The sequence below is a fragment of the Camelus ferus genome, chromosome 25 (genome assembly GCF_009834535.1).
Source record: "Camelus ferus isolate YT-003-E chromosome 25, BCGSAC_Cfer_1.0, whole genome shotgun sequence".
Taxonomy (NCBI): Eukaryota; Metazoa; Chordata; class Mammalia; order Artiodactyla; family Camelidae; genus Camelus; species Camelus ferus.
The window spans coordinates 15,614,507-15,630,890 of NC_045720.1; the positions used below are offsets into that span (position 1 = coordinate 15,614,507).

General features: G+C 36.3%; 2 protein-coding genes across 4 annotated transcripts in view; one reads left to right on the forward strand and one right to left on the reverse strand.

Moving 5' to 3' along the window:
• The window catches only part of MTBP (MDM2 binding protein), a 57,916-nt gene extending 52,859 nt beyond the window's left edge, over positions 1–5,057 (reverse strand). For both annotated transcript variants that reach the window (XM_032467717.1, XM_006186482.3), the window contains exons 1-2: positions 4,777–5,057; positions 3,871–3,951 (exon numbers count right to left, since the gene is read on the reverse strand). In XM_032467717.1, the coding sequence (XP_032323608.1) occupies positions 3,871–3,951; positions 4,777–4,894 (199 nt within the window). In that variant the 5' untranslated portion in view covers positions 4,895–5,057. The remainder of the gene's footprint in view (positions 1–3,870; positions 3,952–4,776) is intronic.
• Positions 5,058–5,180: 123 nt separating this feature from the next.
• The window catches only part of MRPL13 (mitochondrial ribosomal protein L13), a 38,990-nt gene continuing 27,786 nt past the window's right edge, over positions 5,181–16,384 (forward strand). The window contains exons 1-3 of one of the 2 annotated variants that reach the window (XM_006186481.3): positions 5,181–5,296; positions 8,333–8,456; positions 12,724–12,817. In XM_006186481.3, coding sequence (XP_006186543.2) covers positions 5,270–5,296; positions 8,333–8,456; positions 12,724–12,817 — 245 coding nt within the window. In that variant the 5' untranslated portion in view covers positions 5,181–5,269. The other variant, XM_014560714.2, reaches the window with a different exon arrangement.

Sequence of the window (16,384 nt, forward strand, 5' to 3'; positions counted from 1 at the left end):
GCTACAGAAGATGGACCATCACCCCTCTGCTTCCCATAAGAATATGGGAATAAAATCTCCAAGGAGGGAATTTAACACGATGGTTAAAAGAATGACACAGTCACTGAGGATACAACAAAAAATAATGAGAACCAACTAAGCCCAAGATGGCAGAAGATTAGACTTCCAGTAGACCTTGAGCTTCATTATATGCTCACTGTAATACATTAGCATGCTAAACGACACACCCGCAGGGGCCTGACAGTTCAGAAGCTGACCATAAGAGGCCAAAAAGTGGGCAGTGGCCCAATCCCCTGGAAATCCCCGCCCCTTCTCCAAAATAGTTAGAATATCCCTCCCACTCATTAGCATATGAAATTACACAGCCCATAAAAACTAACAACAGCATGGCTTGGGGCCACCGTTGCCTTCTGAGAGAGTATGCATACTGCCAATGGAATGTGTATCTCTCTAAATAACCTTGATTCCCTTAAAAAAAAAAAAAAAAAGGGAGAGGGAGAAATGTGATAACAGAGGCTCAACTCACAGAAGCTAGGAAAGATGCTAAGTGCCTATTATCAATTTCTGCCAAAATCTCAGAAGACTTCACCTCTTATTTCCATAAAAAATAGAAGCCATTAGGTAATAACTCCCTATCAACAAATGTATTACTCTTCCTGCTTTCCCATTAAGTCTTTCCTCATTCTTCCCTGTTAACATGTAAGAGGTACTGCCCTTCCAATTGAATGTTATCCCTCAGACTTCGGCTGGGACCCTAGGCCACTGGCTTTCTTGTATCTTCAATCCCTCCTCTGTCAGTTTCTTCTCATTAGTATTTAAATATGCACAAGTATTTCTCAAATTATTTTTTAATCACCTTTAAATTCACCTCTCTATTCCAATTACTACTATATCTCTTTCTTTACTCTTCAGAAAGGCTAAACTTTCTGAAAACACTGTCTACATTTGACTATCTCCATTTCCTGTTTACCTTTTCTAGTCCCCTCCAAATCCAATTTAATCTGATTTTTTAATCTCCAACATGCCACTGAAACCACTCACCAAGTCTAACAAGTTACATAGATTTCAGTCTTGTTGTTACCTGACCTCTCAACATAAGAAAGGAATCAAAGATGACACATTTGACTACTTTCTCCTGAAAACACTTGCTTTCTGTAAAACCTGTCTTTTCCACTGCTCCTTTTCATTCCTTTAAAAACTGGTGTTCAGTTCCTTTATATACTGGGATTCAGTTCAAGATTGTCTGCTCCTCTCACTATCCAAAACAATCCCCATCCTCTCTCATGACTTGAACTGGCATCTGTACAATGATGATTCTGTTTCTCCAGCTCTCCACACCTTTGGATTTCAACACATGTGTCCAACTTCTACAAAATATTTTCACTTTGCAATTTTATAGGCAACTAATTACCTATTCTTAAAACATGTCATATATGCTCAAAATCTAATTCTCTATCTCACTAAAGGCCTACCATCACACTATAACCCCAGCCAGAAATCTAATGTCACCCTTGATTCCTTTCTCACTCTTCCCTTCTCCTAATTCACACACATGCAACACTAAGTCAGCTGGACTCTACTTCCATAATTTCCTTCAGATCTATCCCTTTTCCTCCACCCTGGCTGTCTCTTATGGCTCAGCTGGTCTTCTGCGGCAGCCCCCTCACATCTATGCTTTTCTCTAATCTGTCTACTACACTGTAGCCACCTCTGCCTTCATTAAAGCCATTAACAGCTGCTGATTACCATCAGGAAAAAGTCCAAATACCTGACATAACTTACAAAGTCCTCTACAAAGCCATGTCTATCTCTGCAGCTTTATTCCAATCACAATCACACTGCACTTCTAGACCTCAGATTTGCCATATTACTGAAAGCAATAATCCTACCGTAGTAGGAAAGCCAATATAGATAGTTCTCTCTTTGCATAGTTCCAATATGTAGACTTCAGTTACTACAGTTTAAATAACATCAGTCCCCCCAAGAGTTAAAATTCCAGTTACCAAGGGTTATTAATTAACTATAATTGCAAAACATAAAGCTTCACTGCTAGCTTCTTAATGCACAAATCATAAATAAAACATGTATATCATAATCAGTAACCAATCACATTACTAATTTCATAGTTTGTTACTAACTGATCACTGCACATCTGTTATTCACTTCACACACAGATAGCAAAAAATATAATTCTGTTGCCTCTTTCTCTCCCAGTAATAAGTCCACATATTTTATAGAAATGGATAAGATGAAGAGAGATTTGGCAAAAAGAAAAAGAAAAGATGAAAGCAAAGCCAAAAAAAAAATGATAATGCTGAAAGTGATACTCAAATCTAACATACATGGATTGTAGCAATAGCTGCTGCGATAAAAATACTGTGAAAAAAGGAATAAAGAGGTCCTAGAGAAAAAGATGCTGGCAAAAACCTTCACATTTAAAGAAACTCAGAGATAATTCACAACATTAAAAGTACAAAGGATAAAACACTGGAAGCTAATACAAACGTGAGAGTATGACAATTTGCCAAAACATAGAAAAACCACTCACTCTGTATCATAAGTTATCTGATGTTGAGAAGAAGGTAGCAAGCACTGCTCAAACTACTCTTGATAAGGTCTGTACAAAGAAACACTCCAATTCTCAATGTTTCTAATGTTTTAAATTACAACATATATAATAAATACTAGTTTTACTCTTTTCATTTCCTATACATTTACAACCAACAGTTTAAAGTTTTTAATGTTTTGACAAAAAAATGTTAAACGTCATGGAAAAACTGTAAATTCTCCCATTGATTACTGTATTAGGATTGCTTTGTATGGCTTCAGCGTGCACAGTCATTTATACAGTCCCACACTCCCATGCAAACAAGGACTGCCTGCAAGAAACTTCTATCCACCCAAACAGAAAGTGAAAGTTTTCATGAGAGCCCCTAGAATGCTTGCAACAGCTCTTTTACATAAACATTTGGGGCACAAATGAAAGAAAATCTTTGTTGCAATAATAGTACTGACTTAAATTATATCAACTTGAAAAATTAATGAGTACTACTAGGACTTGGCAAACAGGCCAGGCTAGCACATACATATTAGAAGTCATTTCCCAAAAATGACAGTTGAAACCCAAGAGACAGGCGGTTCTCTGATGAAGAAAAAAAGAGAAAGGAACAAACTGCATGATCACGAGAACTGTGAAGTTATCAAAACAAGCATGCTCTCCCTGGCATCTCAGACCTGTTCTGATATCTCCTTTTTCTGAGCCTTTTTGAAAGACACTCCCAGACCGTGGCCAAGAAAAGGAAGTAACAGGGAGGATAACTATCAAAGAAGTTAGTAAATGGATTTATATAATGCCAATAAAAACCAAAGGAGAAAAGATTTTACAAAGTAATGGGTGGTCAAAGAAGTCAAATACTTTGAAAAAGTTAAAGCAGATAATGGAGAAAAGATTCCTGTGTTTAACAATTATGAAGTGCTTTTAAGAGCATCAGTAAGAGGTAAAGATGGAGAAAAAAGAGTTAAGGAAATGGGTGTAAGAGCATTAATAATGTATTTGTACTCAGGACAAAATTATAAATCCTCCTTAAAATGCCACATTGCTCTACCTTATATGGAAGTAAAGATGGGCAAGAAAATCTCATAAAGGGAACAAAGCTCAAGCTGAGAAACTAAAATAATTTTTATAACAACTTTATGACATCCAAGCATCAGGAAGAGGAAAACATCTTTTCCATTTTGTATTTCCTTCGTTACCTCCCTATCCCGGTGACTTGTACAAAGTCAACAGGTGTTTCTTGTGACCAGATTAATTAAATTTATTTCCAATACATATGCTGTGCCAGTGAAAAGAGAGGTTTATGTTATACTTACCAGGGAAAGTACTATCTTCTGGATTAAGTGAAGCACTAATGCTTCTTTTCAGGAGGTGATAAACATTTGCTGCCCTTAAGTCTGAAGAAGAAAAAAACAAACTCAACAGGCTCAAGAGTTACATAATGTAGACTTATTCCAATTTCACCATCAGAGCCTCTCAAAGACAGTATGTTGTATATAAAAGAATTACATTCTGTTCAAGTTTTGACAAAATAAATCTAAAGCAAGCAGAGAAAACAGGTAAAGCTCCCAGTTTTTACATGCCTGCAAGTTAACAGAAATCCAAAATTACCCCCAAAAGATAATTATAAACAGAGAAGGGCAATTCCATTACTAACAATACCCTGTGAACAACCACATACACTTTCTTCTCAAAATACCGCTCTATCAAAACAAGCTAAATAAAATGCAATACAGATTCTAGACAGGAGCACCAAAAAGCAATGCAATCTCAAACGGTCAAACTTTTAAATTAATCATTTGTTTTTAACTTAGTTTATGTGTGAAATGTCTCCTCTCGTTAGGATGAAAACTCTAGGAGAGTAAGACCCTTTTCTATCTGTTCCTTTCTGTAGTACCTGCATTTGGAACGCAGAAGGCAGAAATAACTATCGAATGCATATATGTCCAAAGAGCAGAAATTCCATAATCAAGGCCCAGAGAATTTATTCAGTTAAATTTTTACTGTGTCGGGGAATTCTGGGACGTGGTATCTTGCATCCACAAATTTGTCCCTATTTTTCCACGAAGATAATATTTTTTTCAGCCCTTGTCAGGTTGATCCCAGATAAAGTCACAGCTTCCTGGGACAACTTGATTCAGGTCCCTCCTTAGCAGAACTTGATCACAACTTTTTTCCCCGCCCGGCAAGCCGTTCCCGCTCTTTCTCAGCCCAGCGCTTACCTGGCTGCTTTTCAGTACCCTCAACCGGCGAAGCCCCTGGACCATGCTCCGCCTCTTCACCCGCCGCCGACGGGACTTTTCCTTCCCCCCAGATCACAAGGAGTAGGTACCGATCCATCACCTTACAGCTGAGCCCCTGTTTCAGGTCGCTGTTTCCACATCCAAACAGGCCCGCGCTACTGACCTACTTCCGGTTCCCTTCTACTTAGGTCGGCTGGAAATTTTGTATCCTCCATCGGTTTTTCCGCAGCTTTTCCAGCAAACGGGTTATTTTCGGGGGTTATTCTCCCAATAACTGCATCATTTCCTCCTTTCATGACGAAATTTCTACCGTGCTAATATTGGAGGAGATGCAGGAAAAGCGGAGGAGCAGACAAGTGCTAACTCTCCTAGGAACTTTCATGCCTAACTATACGCGTTTCCCGCCGGACCCTTGATTCTGCGGAACAGATCTTGGGGTCCGGAAAAAGAAAGGTCCTGCTACTAGGGGAACATGTCGAGTTTCTCTAGGGCGCCCCAGGTGAGTTCTGAGTCTTGTAGCTTGATGGGATTCATTACGCTGGCTGAAGAAGATCGGATTTAGTGAAGCTGAGTCGGATGGGAGGCCTAGTTGTTGCGTCAGGAGATGCCTCAGTGGCAAACGAGGGTCGTGATTCCGACCACCACTTGCTGTCGTTTCTTGGTACGCCTACTTGCTACCCCCTTTTCAGTCAACCCTTCTCATGTCTTTTTCTCCTCCGGAAGAGTATTAGGAGTTTGATTTCCTGAGCAAAATAAGGACCAGCTGGAGGGTTTTGAACCAAGGAATAACGTGATCTCTCTTAGGTGTTAATAGAAGCACTCCCACTGATGAGTCGAGAATAGGCTGTTTAGCGATGGGGATTGATGGAGAATGGAAGCAAAGAATCTGTTTGGAGGCTATTGCAACAATCCATGCTAGACTTGATGGTGGTGCAAACCAGGCTTAGCAACAGTGTAATGTTGAAAAGTGGTCACGTTCCATCTGAAGGTGGAGCCAATAGGATTTCCTGAGGATTTCGTGAAGGATTGAATGTGGGCCGACAGTAAAAGAAGAAACAAGGATTATTCCAAGGTTTTTTTTTATTTCAACAACCAGAATTTTGTTCCATCAACTGAGATAGGGAAGGCTGAGATTGAAACAAGTTTTAGGAAGAAGAGCAAAAGTTCCGTTTTGGGTTGTTGGTCTAAGATGCCTCTTAGCCTAGTCCTGCCAAAAGTGCGATTCCTTCCTCGGACTGTTTGTTATCTGTTCCTGATGAGGTAAATATAGGAAGTAAAATTAAACATTTTAAAACTGTAGCAATTTGACATTGTCGCAGAATTTTCATTGTTTTATCAAAGTTTTTTTTCTATCAAAGTGTCAAAGTATTGGTATGCAGTGGTTTGGGGGAAAACTAGTCTTTTGGTTTAAGAAACACTGTAGTGCATGTGGTAGGTGGGCAACTGAATACAAGTGTAAAGTTCAGAAAAGAGCTCCAGGCTGGACATGTAAATTAGGGAATTATAAGCATACAAATGGCATTTAAAGTTATAGGTCTGTATGAAGTCTTTGAGGAAGTGAATAAGGAAAAGACAGGAGACCAAGAACTGAGTTCTGGGACATTTTAACATTGGAGAGGCAAGAGAAAGGGAGAACCAGCACGACAGGGAAAAAACAACAAAAGCAGTAGGGGGTGGTATCCTGGAAATCAAGAGAAGAAAGAATACCCTGCAAAGGAGAATGATTTACTGTACTGAAGACTTAAAATTGACCAATGGATTTAGTAACATGAAGGTCATGGTAACTTTGGCCGGCGGTAGCGTGCTGGTGATGGGTATGGGCTATGGGAAGACAAAAGCCTGGGTGGAGTAGGTTGAAGAGAGAATGAGGAGAGACAAGTTGGAGAAAAGACAACTCTGCAAGAGTTTTACTACAAAGGAGAGGAAAGAAATGAGTCAGCTCCTGGTAGGGAAGGCAGGAGTTGCTCTTTTTTTTTTAATTTTATTGTGGAGAATTTCAATCATATATAAAAGTAGGTATCACCTAGTTTCAAAAAACTCATAGCCAACACCTTTTAATCTGTACCTCTTTATTTCTTTCTTTTCCTTATGAATTTGAGGTAAATCTCAGGCTCATTTCATCAGTAAATATTTCAGTATGTTCTCTACAAGATAAGGATTTTTTAAAACTCCCATTACCATTTATCAAATCTAAATGAAAAATTAACTGTTCCTTAACATCATCAAATATCCAGTATTTATTAAAATTTCTGACTTTCTCATATATCATGTATATTATATAAATACATAATACTTTTACAGTTCCTCTGGATTAGGATCCAAAATGCAGTAAGTTGCTCTTAATAAATAGGTTCCTATTTCTATCTTTTTTCCTTGCAAGTTATTGAAGAAACAAGATTGTCCTATACAGTTAACTGCTCTTTGAGTTTTTTTTTAAGTTTATAAGCTGAGAGAGGTATGGAAAGCATATGGGCTAACAGCTTCTTTATTTGCAAAGGACATGTCATCTATTTGGAAAATGGAATTTACAAAAAGCTACTAGAACTGATAAATGATTTTAGCAAGGTTGCAGGATACAAGACCAAAATACAAAAATGAAGTGTATTCCATATACTAGCAACAATCAGAAATTTAAATTGAAAATACAGTATTTACAGTGGCATCAAAATATATTAAACAGAGATAAACCTGACAAAAAAATGTGCAAGGGAAGTGGGGTAGAGACCAGAAAAAGGAAAACAGGGAAACAGCAGATTGGTAAACAGTTTTGTAGGCAATTTGAGGTTTGTGATGATTAAATTTAAAATAAAACAAGCTAGCCTAGTTGTATTTTGTTCCCGCACTTTTTGGCTGCTTTTGTATATGCATAGAAAAACCATCTGATCAAGATCTTTATCGCCTATAACTTTCTTAGAGTTTGAAGGCAATGATGGACCCCGCAAAGACAGTGGTCTGTTCCTGAGGCAGCCTAAGATATCTGTCTAAGGCAGTTTTTTTTTAATTTAAGTTTACTCAACATCATCTATACTTTTCCAGCTACATTCTGCTATTTAACTCTCCCTTGGAATTAAACTCCTGCATAGTTTCACTTCCTAATTGACCAATCATCTTTCAGTGTAATGTATTTTCTAATCTCAAAATATTTTTGAGGACCTTCATAAACTTCATAAATTTCTACTTTCATAAGAGCTCCTCATTACCCCTCCAGATTCTATTCTACATGGTACTAGAAATACAAGTCATAATGTAAAGGGAAATACTATCTTTGGAATGTTTTTAATAAAGCATGATCCATATTTCTAATAGAAAAGCAGGCAGGAAAAATTACTGTGTTAATCTTTGCAGAATAATGAGAAAAATCACCCCCTCTTCAAAAAATAGAAATGAAAACAAAACAAAAAATTATTTAGTTAAAGGATTTTTTTCAGAATGATTATTTACTAACTGTAGTTTACATGTGATGATATATAACAGTAGATTCAATTGTTTCCATTTTAATTCGAATTTTCTCTGTTTCCTCTTCTGTCTTTTCAAGCAATGGGCCACTTTTGCTCGAGTTTGGTATCTCTTAGATGGGAAAATGCAGCCCCCTGGCAAACTGGCTGCTCTGGCATCAGTCAGACTTCAAGGATTGCATAAACCTGTGTACCATCAACTGAGTGAGTATCATTTTAGACCTGTCACTAGTAACCACAGCCTTCATGTCAGAAAAGAATTTTGAAGAAGTTTGACTGGGCTGCTTTAAGGACCTTTTTTTTCCCCCCTGAGGATCCCATATTCTATTCTTGCTAAAAACCTAAATTAGGGCACTAAAATGAATTTAGCTTCTTAATGGGAAAACCACACAGATGAGTTTGCCTGAGACAACCCCATTTTATGCAAAATGATCAGTTGCCCCTCTTTCAATCTCAGAAATATCCTGATTTGGACTCTAAACTAAATGTCCACTCTTATACATGTCTCTTCTTGTGGTAACGTGCATTTGAATAGAGAGGTTTTGAAAATGAGTAAATAATCTTGCCCTCTCTTCTAAAAACGCTTTCCCCCAGAAAGATCTATCGAGCTAGCTAGGCATGGAAATTTTACTTTTCACTGTTTTGAATGAGTAGATTTGCTTTTCTATATTCTTTTCCCAAAGCAAAACAAAACAGTTGTTTTCATACTAAAAGGTTTCTGCTTATTGTGGGTAGTTTTGATTGACTTCATTTTCCAAGTGAAGTCCCCCTACACGATCCAAGCGTCAGTTCTTACTCTTTATCTTGTTTGACCTGTCAACAGTATGTTTTGCAGTTGATCATAGTTTTCCCTTTATTTTGAAACATGAAATATACAGAGATAGACACATACATACATAACATAGAGATGTATTCATCTATCTACATGTAAATATAGATAATATTTTAAAGAAAGTTAATGATGATGATGAAATGAATACTCATACACTTAGCATTTGAGTTATTTTCCTCTTTTTTGCCCTTACAAACATTGCTATCAGTATTCTTGTACGTTTTTCCCAGTGCACGTGTGGAAGAGTTTCTCTGAGTTCTGTCCATAAGGCAAGAATTTCTGAGTTCAAAGGCACACAGGAACCTAGTTTACCCTTATGCAGATGTCCTCTCCTGCCAGCAGCAGGCCCGAGTGTTCATTATCTCTCATCTCAGTAACATTGATATTTTCATTCTTTTTAATTTTGACTATCCTGGTAGATGTGAAGTGCTCTCTTTGTGGTTTTAATTTGCATTTTCCTGATTGCACATGGAGCTGAGTATCTTTTCAGTTTGTTAGTGGCCTGTTATCCTTTCCCTTTCTGTGAAATGTCTGTGCATTTCTTTTTCCCATTTCTCCACTGGATTGTCCTTTACTTTTTTCTAACTTTTATCATGAAAATTTTTACATTTGCAGAAAAGCTCAAAGAACAGTACAGTGAATTTCTTTTTATCATCCACCTGGATTACACAGTTGTTAATTTTTTACCACATTTTTTTAGTTAGTCACTTGAAAATAAATTACAGATATCATTATATCTCCCCCTAAATACTTCAGCATATGCCTCCTAAGAATAAACATACTCTCCTGTGTAACCAAAATACCATTATCACACCTAAATGTTAACTGTTATAGCAATTCCTATATATATGGCCATATGGCCATCATTTGTCATGTTATTTTTCTGAGAAATTGTATGTCACTTTTCAGATAAAAATGTTTACAGTGATTGTGAGCACATGAAACACACGGTAAATGCTGATTAAACCAATAAATGTTAGAAAAAACTTAAAACAACATATTTCTAAATTGAAAATTGTTTGTGTTTAAGTTTTGATTTTAGTGACATCTTGTAGACATGAAAAGTCCAAGATTCTGCTGATGTAAGTGAAACAAAAATTCAATTCAGTCTTTAAAAGATAAATTTCTAATTTCATAGAAAAGCTGTTCTCCATTTACCAGAAGAGGATGGCCTGACAGGCAGCACAGAAGCTCTTCCGGTGTTCTAGCAGAATGTTTATTCCTCGGTGCTTAAGGAATACTTTTGCAATAATGACTTGCTTGTAAGCAAGCAGAACTTTAATTCAGTGGACAGATAAGTGTTACACTTTAAGAAGAAATTAGGTAGCTACTACTGATTTCATCTTCTCCCAAATTTTGTAGAAGGAGGGAATTCTCTTTCCAATTCCACATCATTTCCATCTTGACCCAGACCACATTTTCCATAAAATATTACTTCCCCTCCTCCCAGGCAGTTTTGAAGACAAATTGGAGTTAGTTCTGTCTCAGAGCAGAACACTGAAGCTGCAGGACTGATATAATGTAGCCCATAATGAGGCCTTAGAGTCCCTGACATAAAACTTTTGAGTTTTCACTTTAATTGAATTAGTTTGAATTTTATTTGGCCATTTAATTTAGTGCCTAATATTGTAAAAAAAGAAGTCAAATAAGGCCCAAAATCGAAGGTGGTGAATTTTTGTAAACAAACTCAAAATTCCTGTTTCTAAAAACTGCTTACTAAACTTTAACTTTTTAAAGAAAATGTTTTTAAGTTTGAAAGATACTAATTAATTTCTCTTCCAACATTTCTTGATCGGTTAGTAGAGTTCCAGCTTATATATATTTGGTGCATATTGTAAAATGTAAAATGTTTTAATTAAAATTTTAAAATGAAATATGTCTATCTTAAGCGGATAGAAGAAATGATTGTACTATAGCCAGGATTTCAGGCTTTAGCCATAATATTGGCTTTTGTTTTAATATGTAACACTGTTAAAAACAAAGATTTAATTGCTAGCTGGTTTTATTTAGAGGCAACAGAGAAGAGCTCCTAAGAATTATTAAATACAATAGAGATTTGGCATAAGTTAACAAGGGAGAATAATTTTTCTCCCAGATTAGATGTTCATATCTTAGAGCTGAAAGAACATGATTTTCACCTGATTTGTTGTGTTCTTTCTAATGCCCTTTGAAAGATCCTTTCTGATTTCTACACGTGTGTTTTGAATGGCTCAAAATGCTTTTTGCATATTTAAAGCTTAAACAACATTTGAAAAATAAATTCAGCTTCAGTAGAAAGTTAAAGACTCCATTTTTCCTCAAATAGGTTGACACCTATTTGGAAAGAGCCTGAACAAGGTTAAATACCTTGGCATGTGAGCTTTGACTAATCACTTAATCTTAACAGGCCTTAGCTGCTTCAGCTGTAAGTGTCTGGGTAAAGGCTAAAGTAATTTCAGCATTATTTGAGACTATATAGATATCTGTTCACCTCTTTATTTGTTCTTCTGGTTCATTTGGCCATTTGCCTTAGTAGCCCACCATGGGTCGCTTTTAGAAACATAAGTCACTTAATTCACCAAATATCGTCAAATTTTTCTTTTCAACCAACAAGTCTTAGGTCTCCTTCACACCCCTGGATTTCCTTACACTCTAAGGAAGAAGGCTCACTTACTTTATCTCCTTTCCTTTACTCTGGTCCTGTATAAACTATGAACTTCTCTCTGAAAATTCTTTCGTTCAAATTCAGACTTCTGCATAGAATCTTATAATGTAATCTTTAATTTTCTCATACTGTTCTTATTTATACTTATATTTAGTTGTGTTTTTTTTTCAAGTGAATAAGCTTCAAGAATCTTTTGAACTTTTTCTACCAGTAGAATAGACATTTAGTAAATGTTTCTGAATACTTGGTTTTGTGAAAGAGTGACTTGTGAAAACTTACATGTTGGCTTTTAGGGCTTTTTTAGATGAACAGCCAGACTAAGGAGTACTTTTCACTGGAAAATTAATCTAATACATATATTTGGATTTTCAGGTCATCAGTGGTATCAAATGTATATGTACTCATAGTTGATAGTGCCAGTTTAAATTTAACTAAATATTAGAAAAAACCTTGGGTTAGTAGTTAAGCATAAGATCACAGTACTCTGTTGTTCTCTGAATTTGAAAAAAAAATAATCAATGGTGATGTTTTACATTTGTTTTCAATTTACCTATTGATATAACATACCTTTTTTCATCTATGTGCATATTGTTTTCATTTCACTTCTATTTTTTAAGGGAAATTTTGTATTAGATAAGGGTGGTAAAGTATAATTATTAATGGTACACTTTAATGAAGTATAATTATTAATGAACAGAGTTAATAGGAATAACAGTAGTTTGCCTTTAAAAGATACATTGTTGTTATTGGCAACTTCATTAGATTCTCTTTTACCTTCCAGTGTTGAGATTTTCCAAATGTCTAGCCAACTATTTCTATACTTAGATGAAACAGAGATCTGTTCAAGGATTTTTATGTCACACTGTGACTTGCTTTATGTGTTTTGATATTTCTTGGACTTTGATAAGTGTTATAAATAATCAAGCCCACTTTTTCTTAAAGTCAAGATTTTTCATACAAAATCTTTTTTTCTTTCTTTGTCTTTTTAAATCTAGGTGACTGTGGGGATCATGTTGTCATAATGAACACAAGGCACATTGCATTTTCTGGAAACAAATGGGAACAAAAAGTATACTCCTCACATACTGGGTAAGAATGCTTTTTTCAGGGAAGATAGGCAGTTGAAATGTATTTTAAGAACATTATTGATTTTTTTAAAGAGTATTTTTAAAATTTAAGAAAATACCAATTTTGCTCATGCTATATATATGATTTACTCAGTCAAAAAAACCACAGAACTGTGCCTAATACTAGTGATTATCTGACAGTGTTTTTTTCTGGAAGCTTTTCATATAACCTCTCTGATCTAGATTTTTCTCGTTTTTCAATCAGTCTTCTCACTTTCTTTCTGCTTCCAACAATTCATTTTACTGCTGTTTCTAGATCTTGAATGTCTGAAAGTACAAGAGATGTTGAAAGGATGGTAAGCAAAATCCCAGGTTTGGAAGATACCTAAAATCTTCACAACATGCCTTTCAAGTTAGAGGTCTCTCTGCTTGTGTTTGAATAATATCAGCCTCCTGGCTCATGAGTCAGCCCATTGATTCTACCTTTGACATGGTCTAAATTTCAGAAAGAACTCTGTGCTGTTGGGTCATCATCTGTTTTTCTCTACCTTGCATAATGGTCTTAGTTCTCCTTTTTTTAACAGTGTGAAATTGTATCTTCCACATGACATTCTTCAGATAATTTTGAGGCAGTGATCAGCATGTGCCCCCTGATCTGTCTTTTCTCTAGACTAAACATCTGTAGTTCCTTCAGAGTTCTTTACATGACTTCTCTTCACGTAGCTCCATTATATCTTGGTCACTATTCTCTGGGTATAATCATTGCTTGTCAGTATCTTTTTTAAATAAATACACTCACCTAGCTGTGTTCTGACAGTTTCCTAATCAAATATGACTCCTCCATCTTTCATTTACACAGTCTTCAATTGCAATAGAACTTCTCTTCAGGGCCATATCAATATGTGGTACACTGAGTTCACCATCAGCTAGAAACTAGGTTTTCTTCAGGCATGCTGCTGTTCAACCAGGTATCCGCCTTCCTGTGTATTTTGATTGCATTTCAATCCAACTGCAGTATCTTAAGTTTACTCCGTGTGAAATTTTATCTCCAGCTTTTAAGATCTTTTGAGATCTTGATTGTGTCATATAATGCGTTAGTTAACCCCTCAGTTTTAGGTCATGTACAAATTTAAGTATACCTTCTTCAATATCATGCAAGATATGGTTAGAAATGTTTATCAATTTTTTTATCAATTTTTTTTTCCAGTTGTACCTTTATCTGAGACAAGCAGGCCTTGATGCTTCCATCTGTTTCTTTTCATCTCTTGCCCAAGTAGGTCTTAAATGCTGGAATAACTTTTTTGCTTCCATTAACCAGCCTTTGCTCATTCCTACACTTAAACACTTCCATGAAATTTTTATTAAACATAACAAAAATAAATTCACATTCATCTTTAGCAAATCTTGATATATAAACCAAGTTTTATAAAATTTAGAGGTAATTGGGAAATAATGTGAAAATTCAAGATAACAATGTAATAAAAGCATAAAGGGAAGTCCTGACACATGTTGTAGTAATTCCTAAAGCAAGAGTATCTGTACTATTACTGCAAGGGAAGGAAAATAATAGCACATCCAGTAGTGAACAGCTAGTGTAAGGTGCCCTCGGGTGGTAGTGTCCCCCTCATAGTGTCCTCTCACCTGTGGAGGAAAATCTAAACATCTTTGCAAATTATTGGTACGCAGTTACCACTAAGCTTCATTACTCTTCATTTTATCCAACATATTGTGATTTCTTACCTCTCTGCTCTTTCATGTGTTGTCCTTGACAGGAATATTTTCAAGAATCTCCTATTTATTCATTAAAACCTGGCTGAGGTGTCACCTCTTCTGGAATGGCTTCCTTATTTCTTCATCCCCCATAGGGTTAATCACTTTTTGTTTCTCTGTTTCTGTTGACTCTTCACTTATACTTTGGACACACTACTTTTATTATACTCATAACAGTTTATTACCATTATATAATTTGCACACTCTCCCAACCTCAGCCCAAAGCACACTCCAGCGCCCTGAGGCTGCCTCTGTGCAGTCAGCCCCAGTCCTCTCCTCAGGCTCTTCTGCGGGAAGTCCAAGCTCCAGCAGCCTGGCCCAGCCCAGCCCGCCTTCCGCCAACTCGCATCTCAGGCTAGGGATCACGTGGCCCTTCTGTGCCAGTTTCTCTCCATTCTGTCTGCCAAGTGGCTGCTGCTTTCTCCTCCAAGCCTCTGAAGCTCCCTGTCTGTCCCAGCCCACCTCCCCACTGGAGAGGGGGCTTCCCAGAATGGGGGCACTTTTCCTCCTTTGCCGCTCCTTCCCCAGGGGACAGGTCCCGCACTGATTTCCTTTTTCTTCTTTTTTTTCCCCTACCTGGTTTTGTGAGGGTTTGTTTGTATTTCCGATTGTAAGAGATATTCTACCAAAGTTCAGTAGGTCTTCTGTGAGAATTGTTCCAAATATAGATGTGGGTTTTGTTGTATTTGTGGCTGGGAGTGAGCTATTCATCCTTCTACCTCGCCATCTTGAGAATATCTCTGGTTATTTCATTTTTATATAATTAAATTTATCTCTTCCTTTGTAATTTCTTCTTTGTTTTTCAGTCTCAGAAAGTGCTTTTTTGTCCAGATGTTTCTTAAACTTTCATTTCTAATTGTTTTGGATGTTGGGTGAGATGGGTATATATGCACCTTGAACTTAAACATACAACTCCCCAGTCATCTAAAATGTGTTGGAATGAGTTGGAGATATCTATTGTTAAGTATCAGGTTACTGTTAGATGTCTCAACAGAATTTAGTGGTTTTTGTTTTTGTTTTTTTGAAAACAGGATTCTGTCTCATTTTATATGTATATATCCCTAGCACCTAGCATAATAGGCATTTGGTAAGTGTTTACTGAATTAACTTGAATTGAAAAAATCTTGGCCAACATTTAAAATAAATTTTCTTCTACTTCATTCAGGCTATCCCTTATTGGAGGAAAAAATGTGGTTACTTTTCCACCAGTAAAACTCACTGAGTATATCATTACTTGAGTCAGTCTCCTACTCAGAATTTTACAGTAGTTCTCCAAATCCTTCAGGATGAAGTCCAACTCCTGAAATACAATGTAAATGGTATTATGCTTTAGAATTTGCTATCCTACGTGTAAAGTTGGTGGTTTTTGCTGTTTTTTTTCACGGAGAGAATGAACACAGGAATACAAGTCTAGACAGGTATTTCTTTTTCTGAAGCTGAAATTCCATGAAACAAATGAAAGAATATCAGTTTGAAAGTTATCTATCTTTCTCAGTAGACTTCTAAATTTGCTTCTTTAGAGTTTATCCCTAAAACATGGTTCTTTAAATCATCTTTAAAATATTTTCAAGTCTTGTTGAAAGAAACTTATAAAAGGCATCACATTTAGGTAATCTTAAATTTTTCTTGCAGAGTCCACTGCCTTTACATTATCTTTTTCCCTTCCTCGAAAATTAGGCTTTATTCCTCCATTTAGTGTAATAAAACCTTTCACCTGTATATTGTTTTTGTTTTAAATTTCTTAAACACTTTCACTAACATTTTCTCATTTGACTCATACAAATCTTGAGAGGTGGTTGGGGCAAATATTACCATTTTT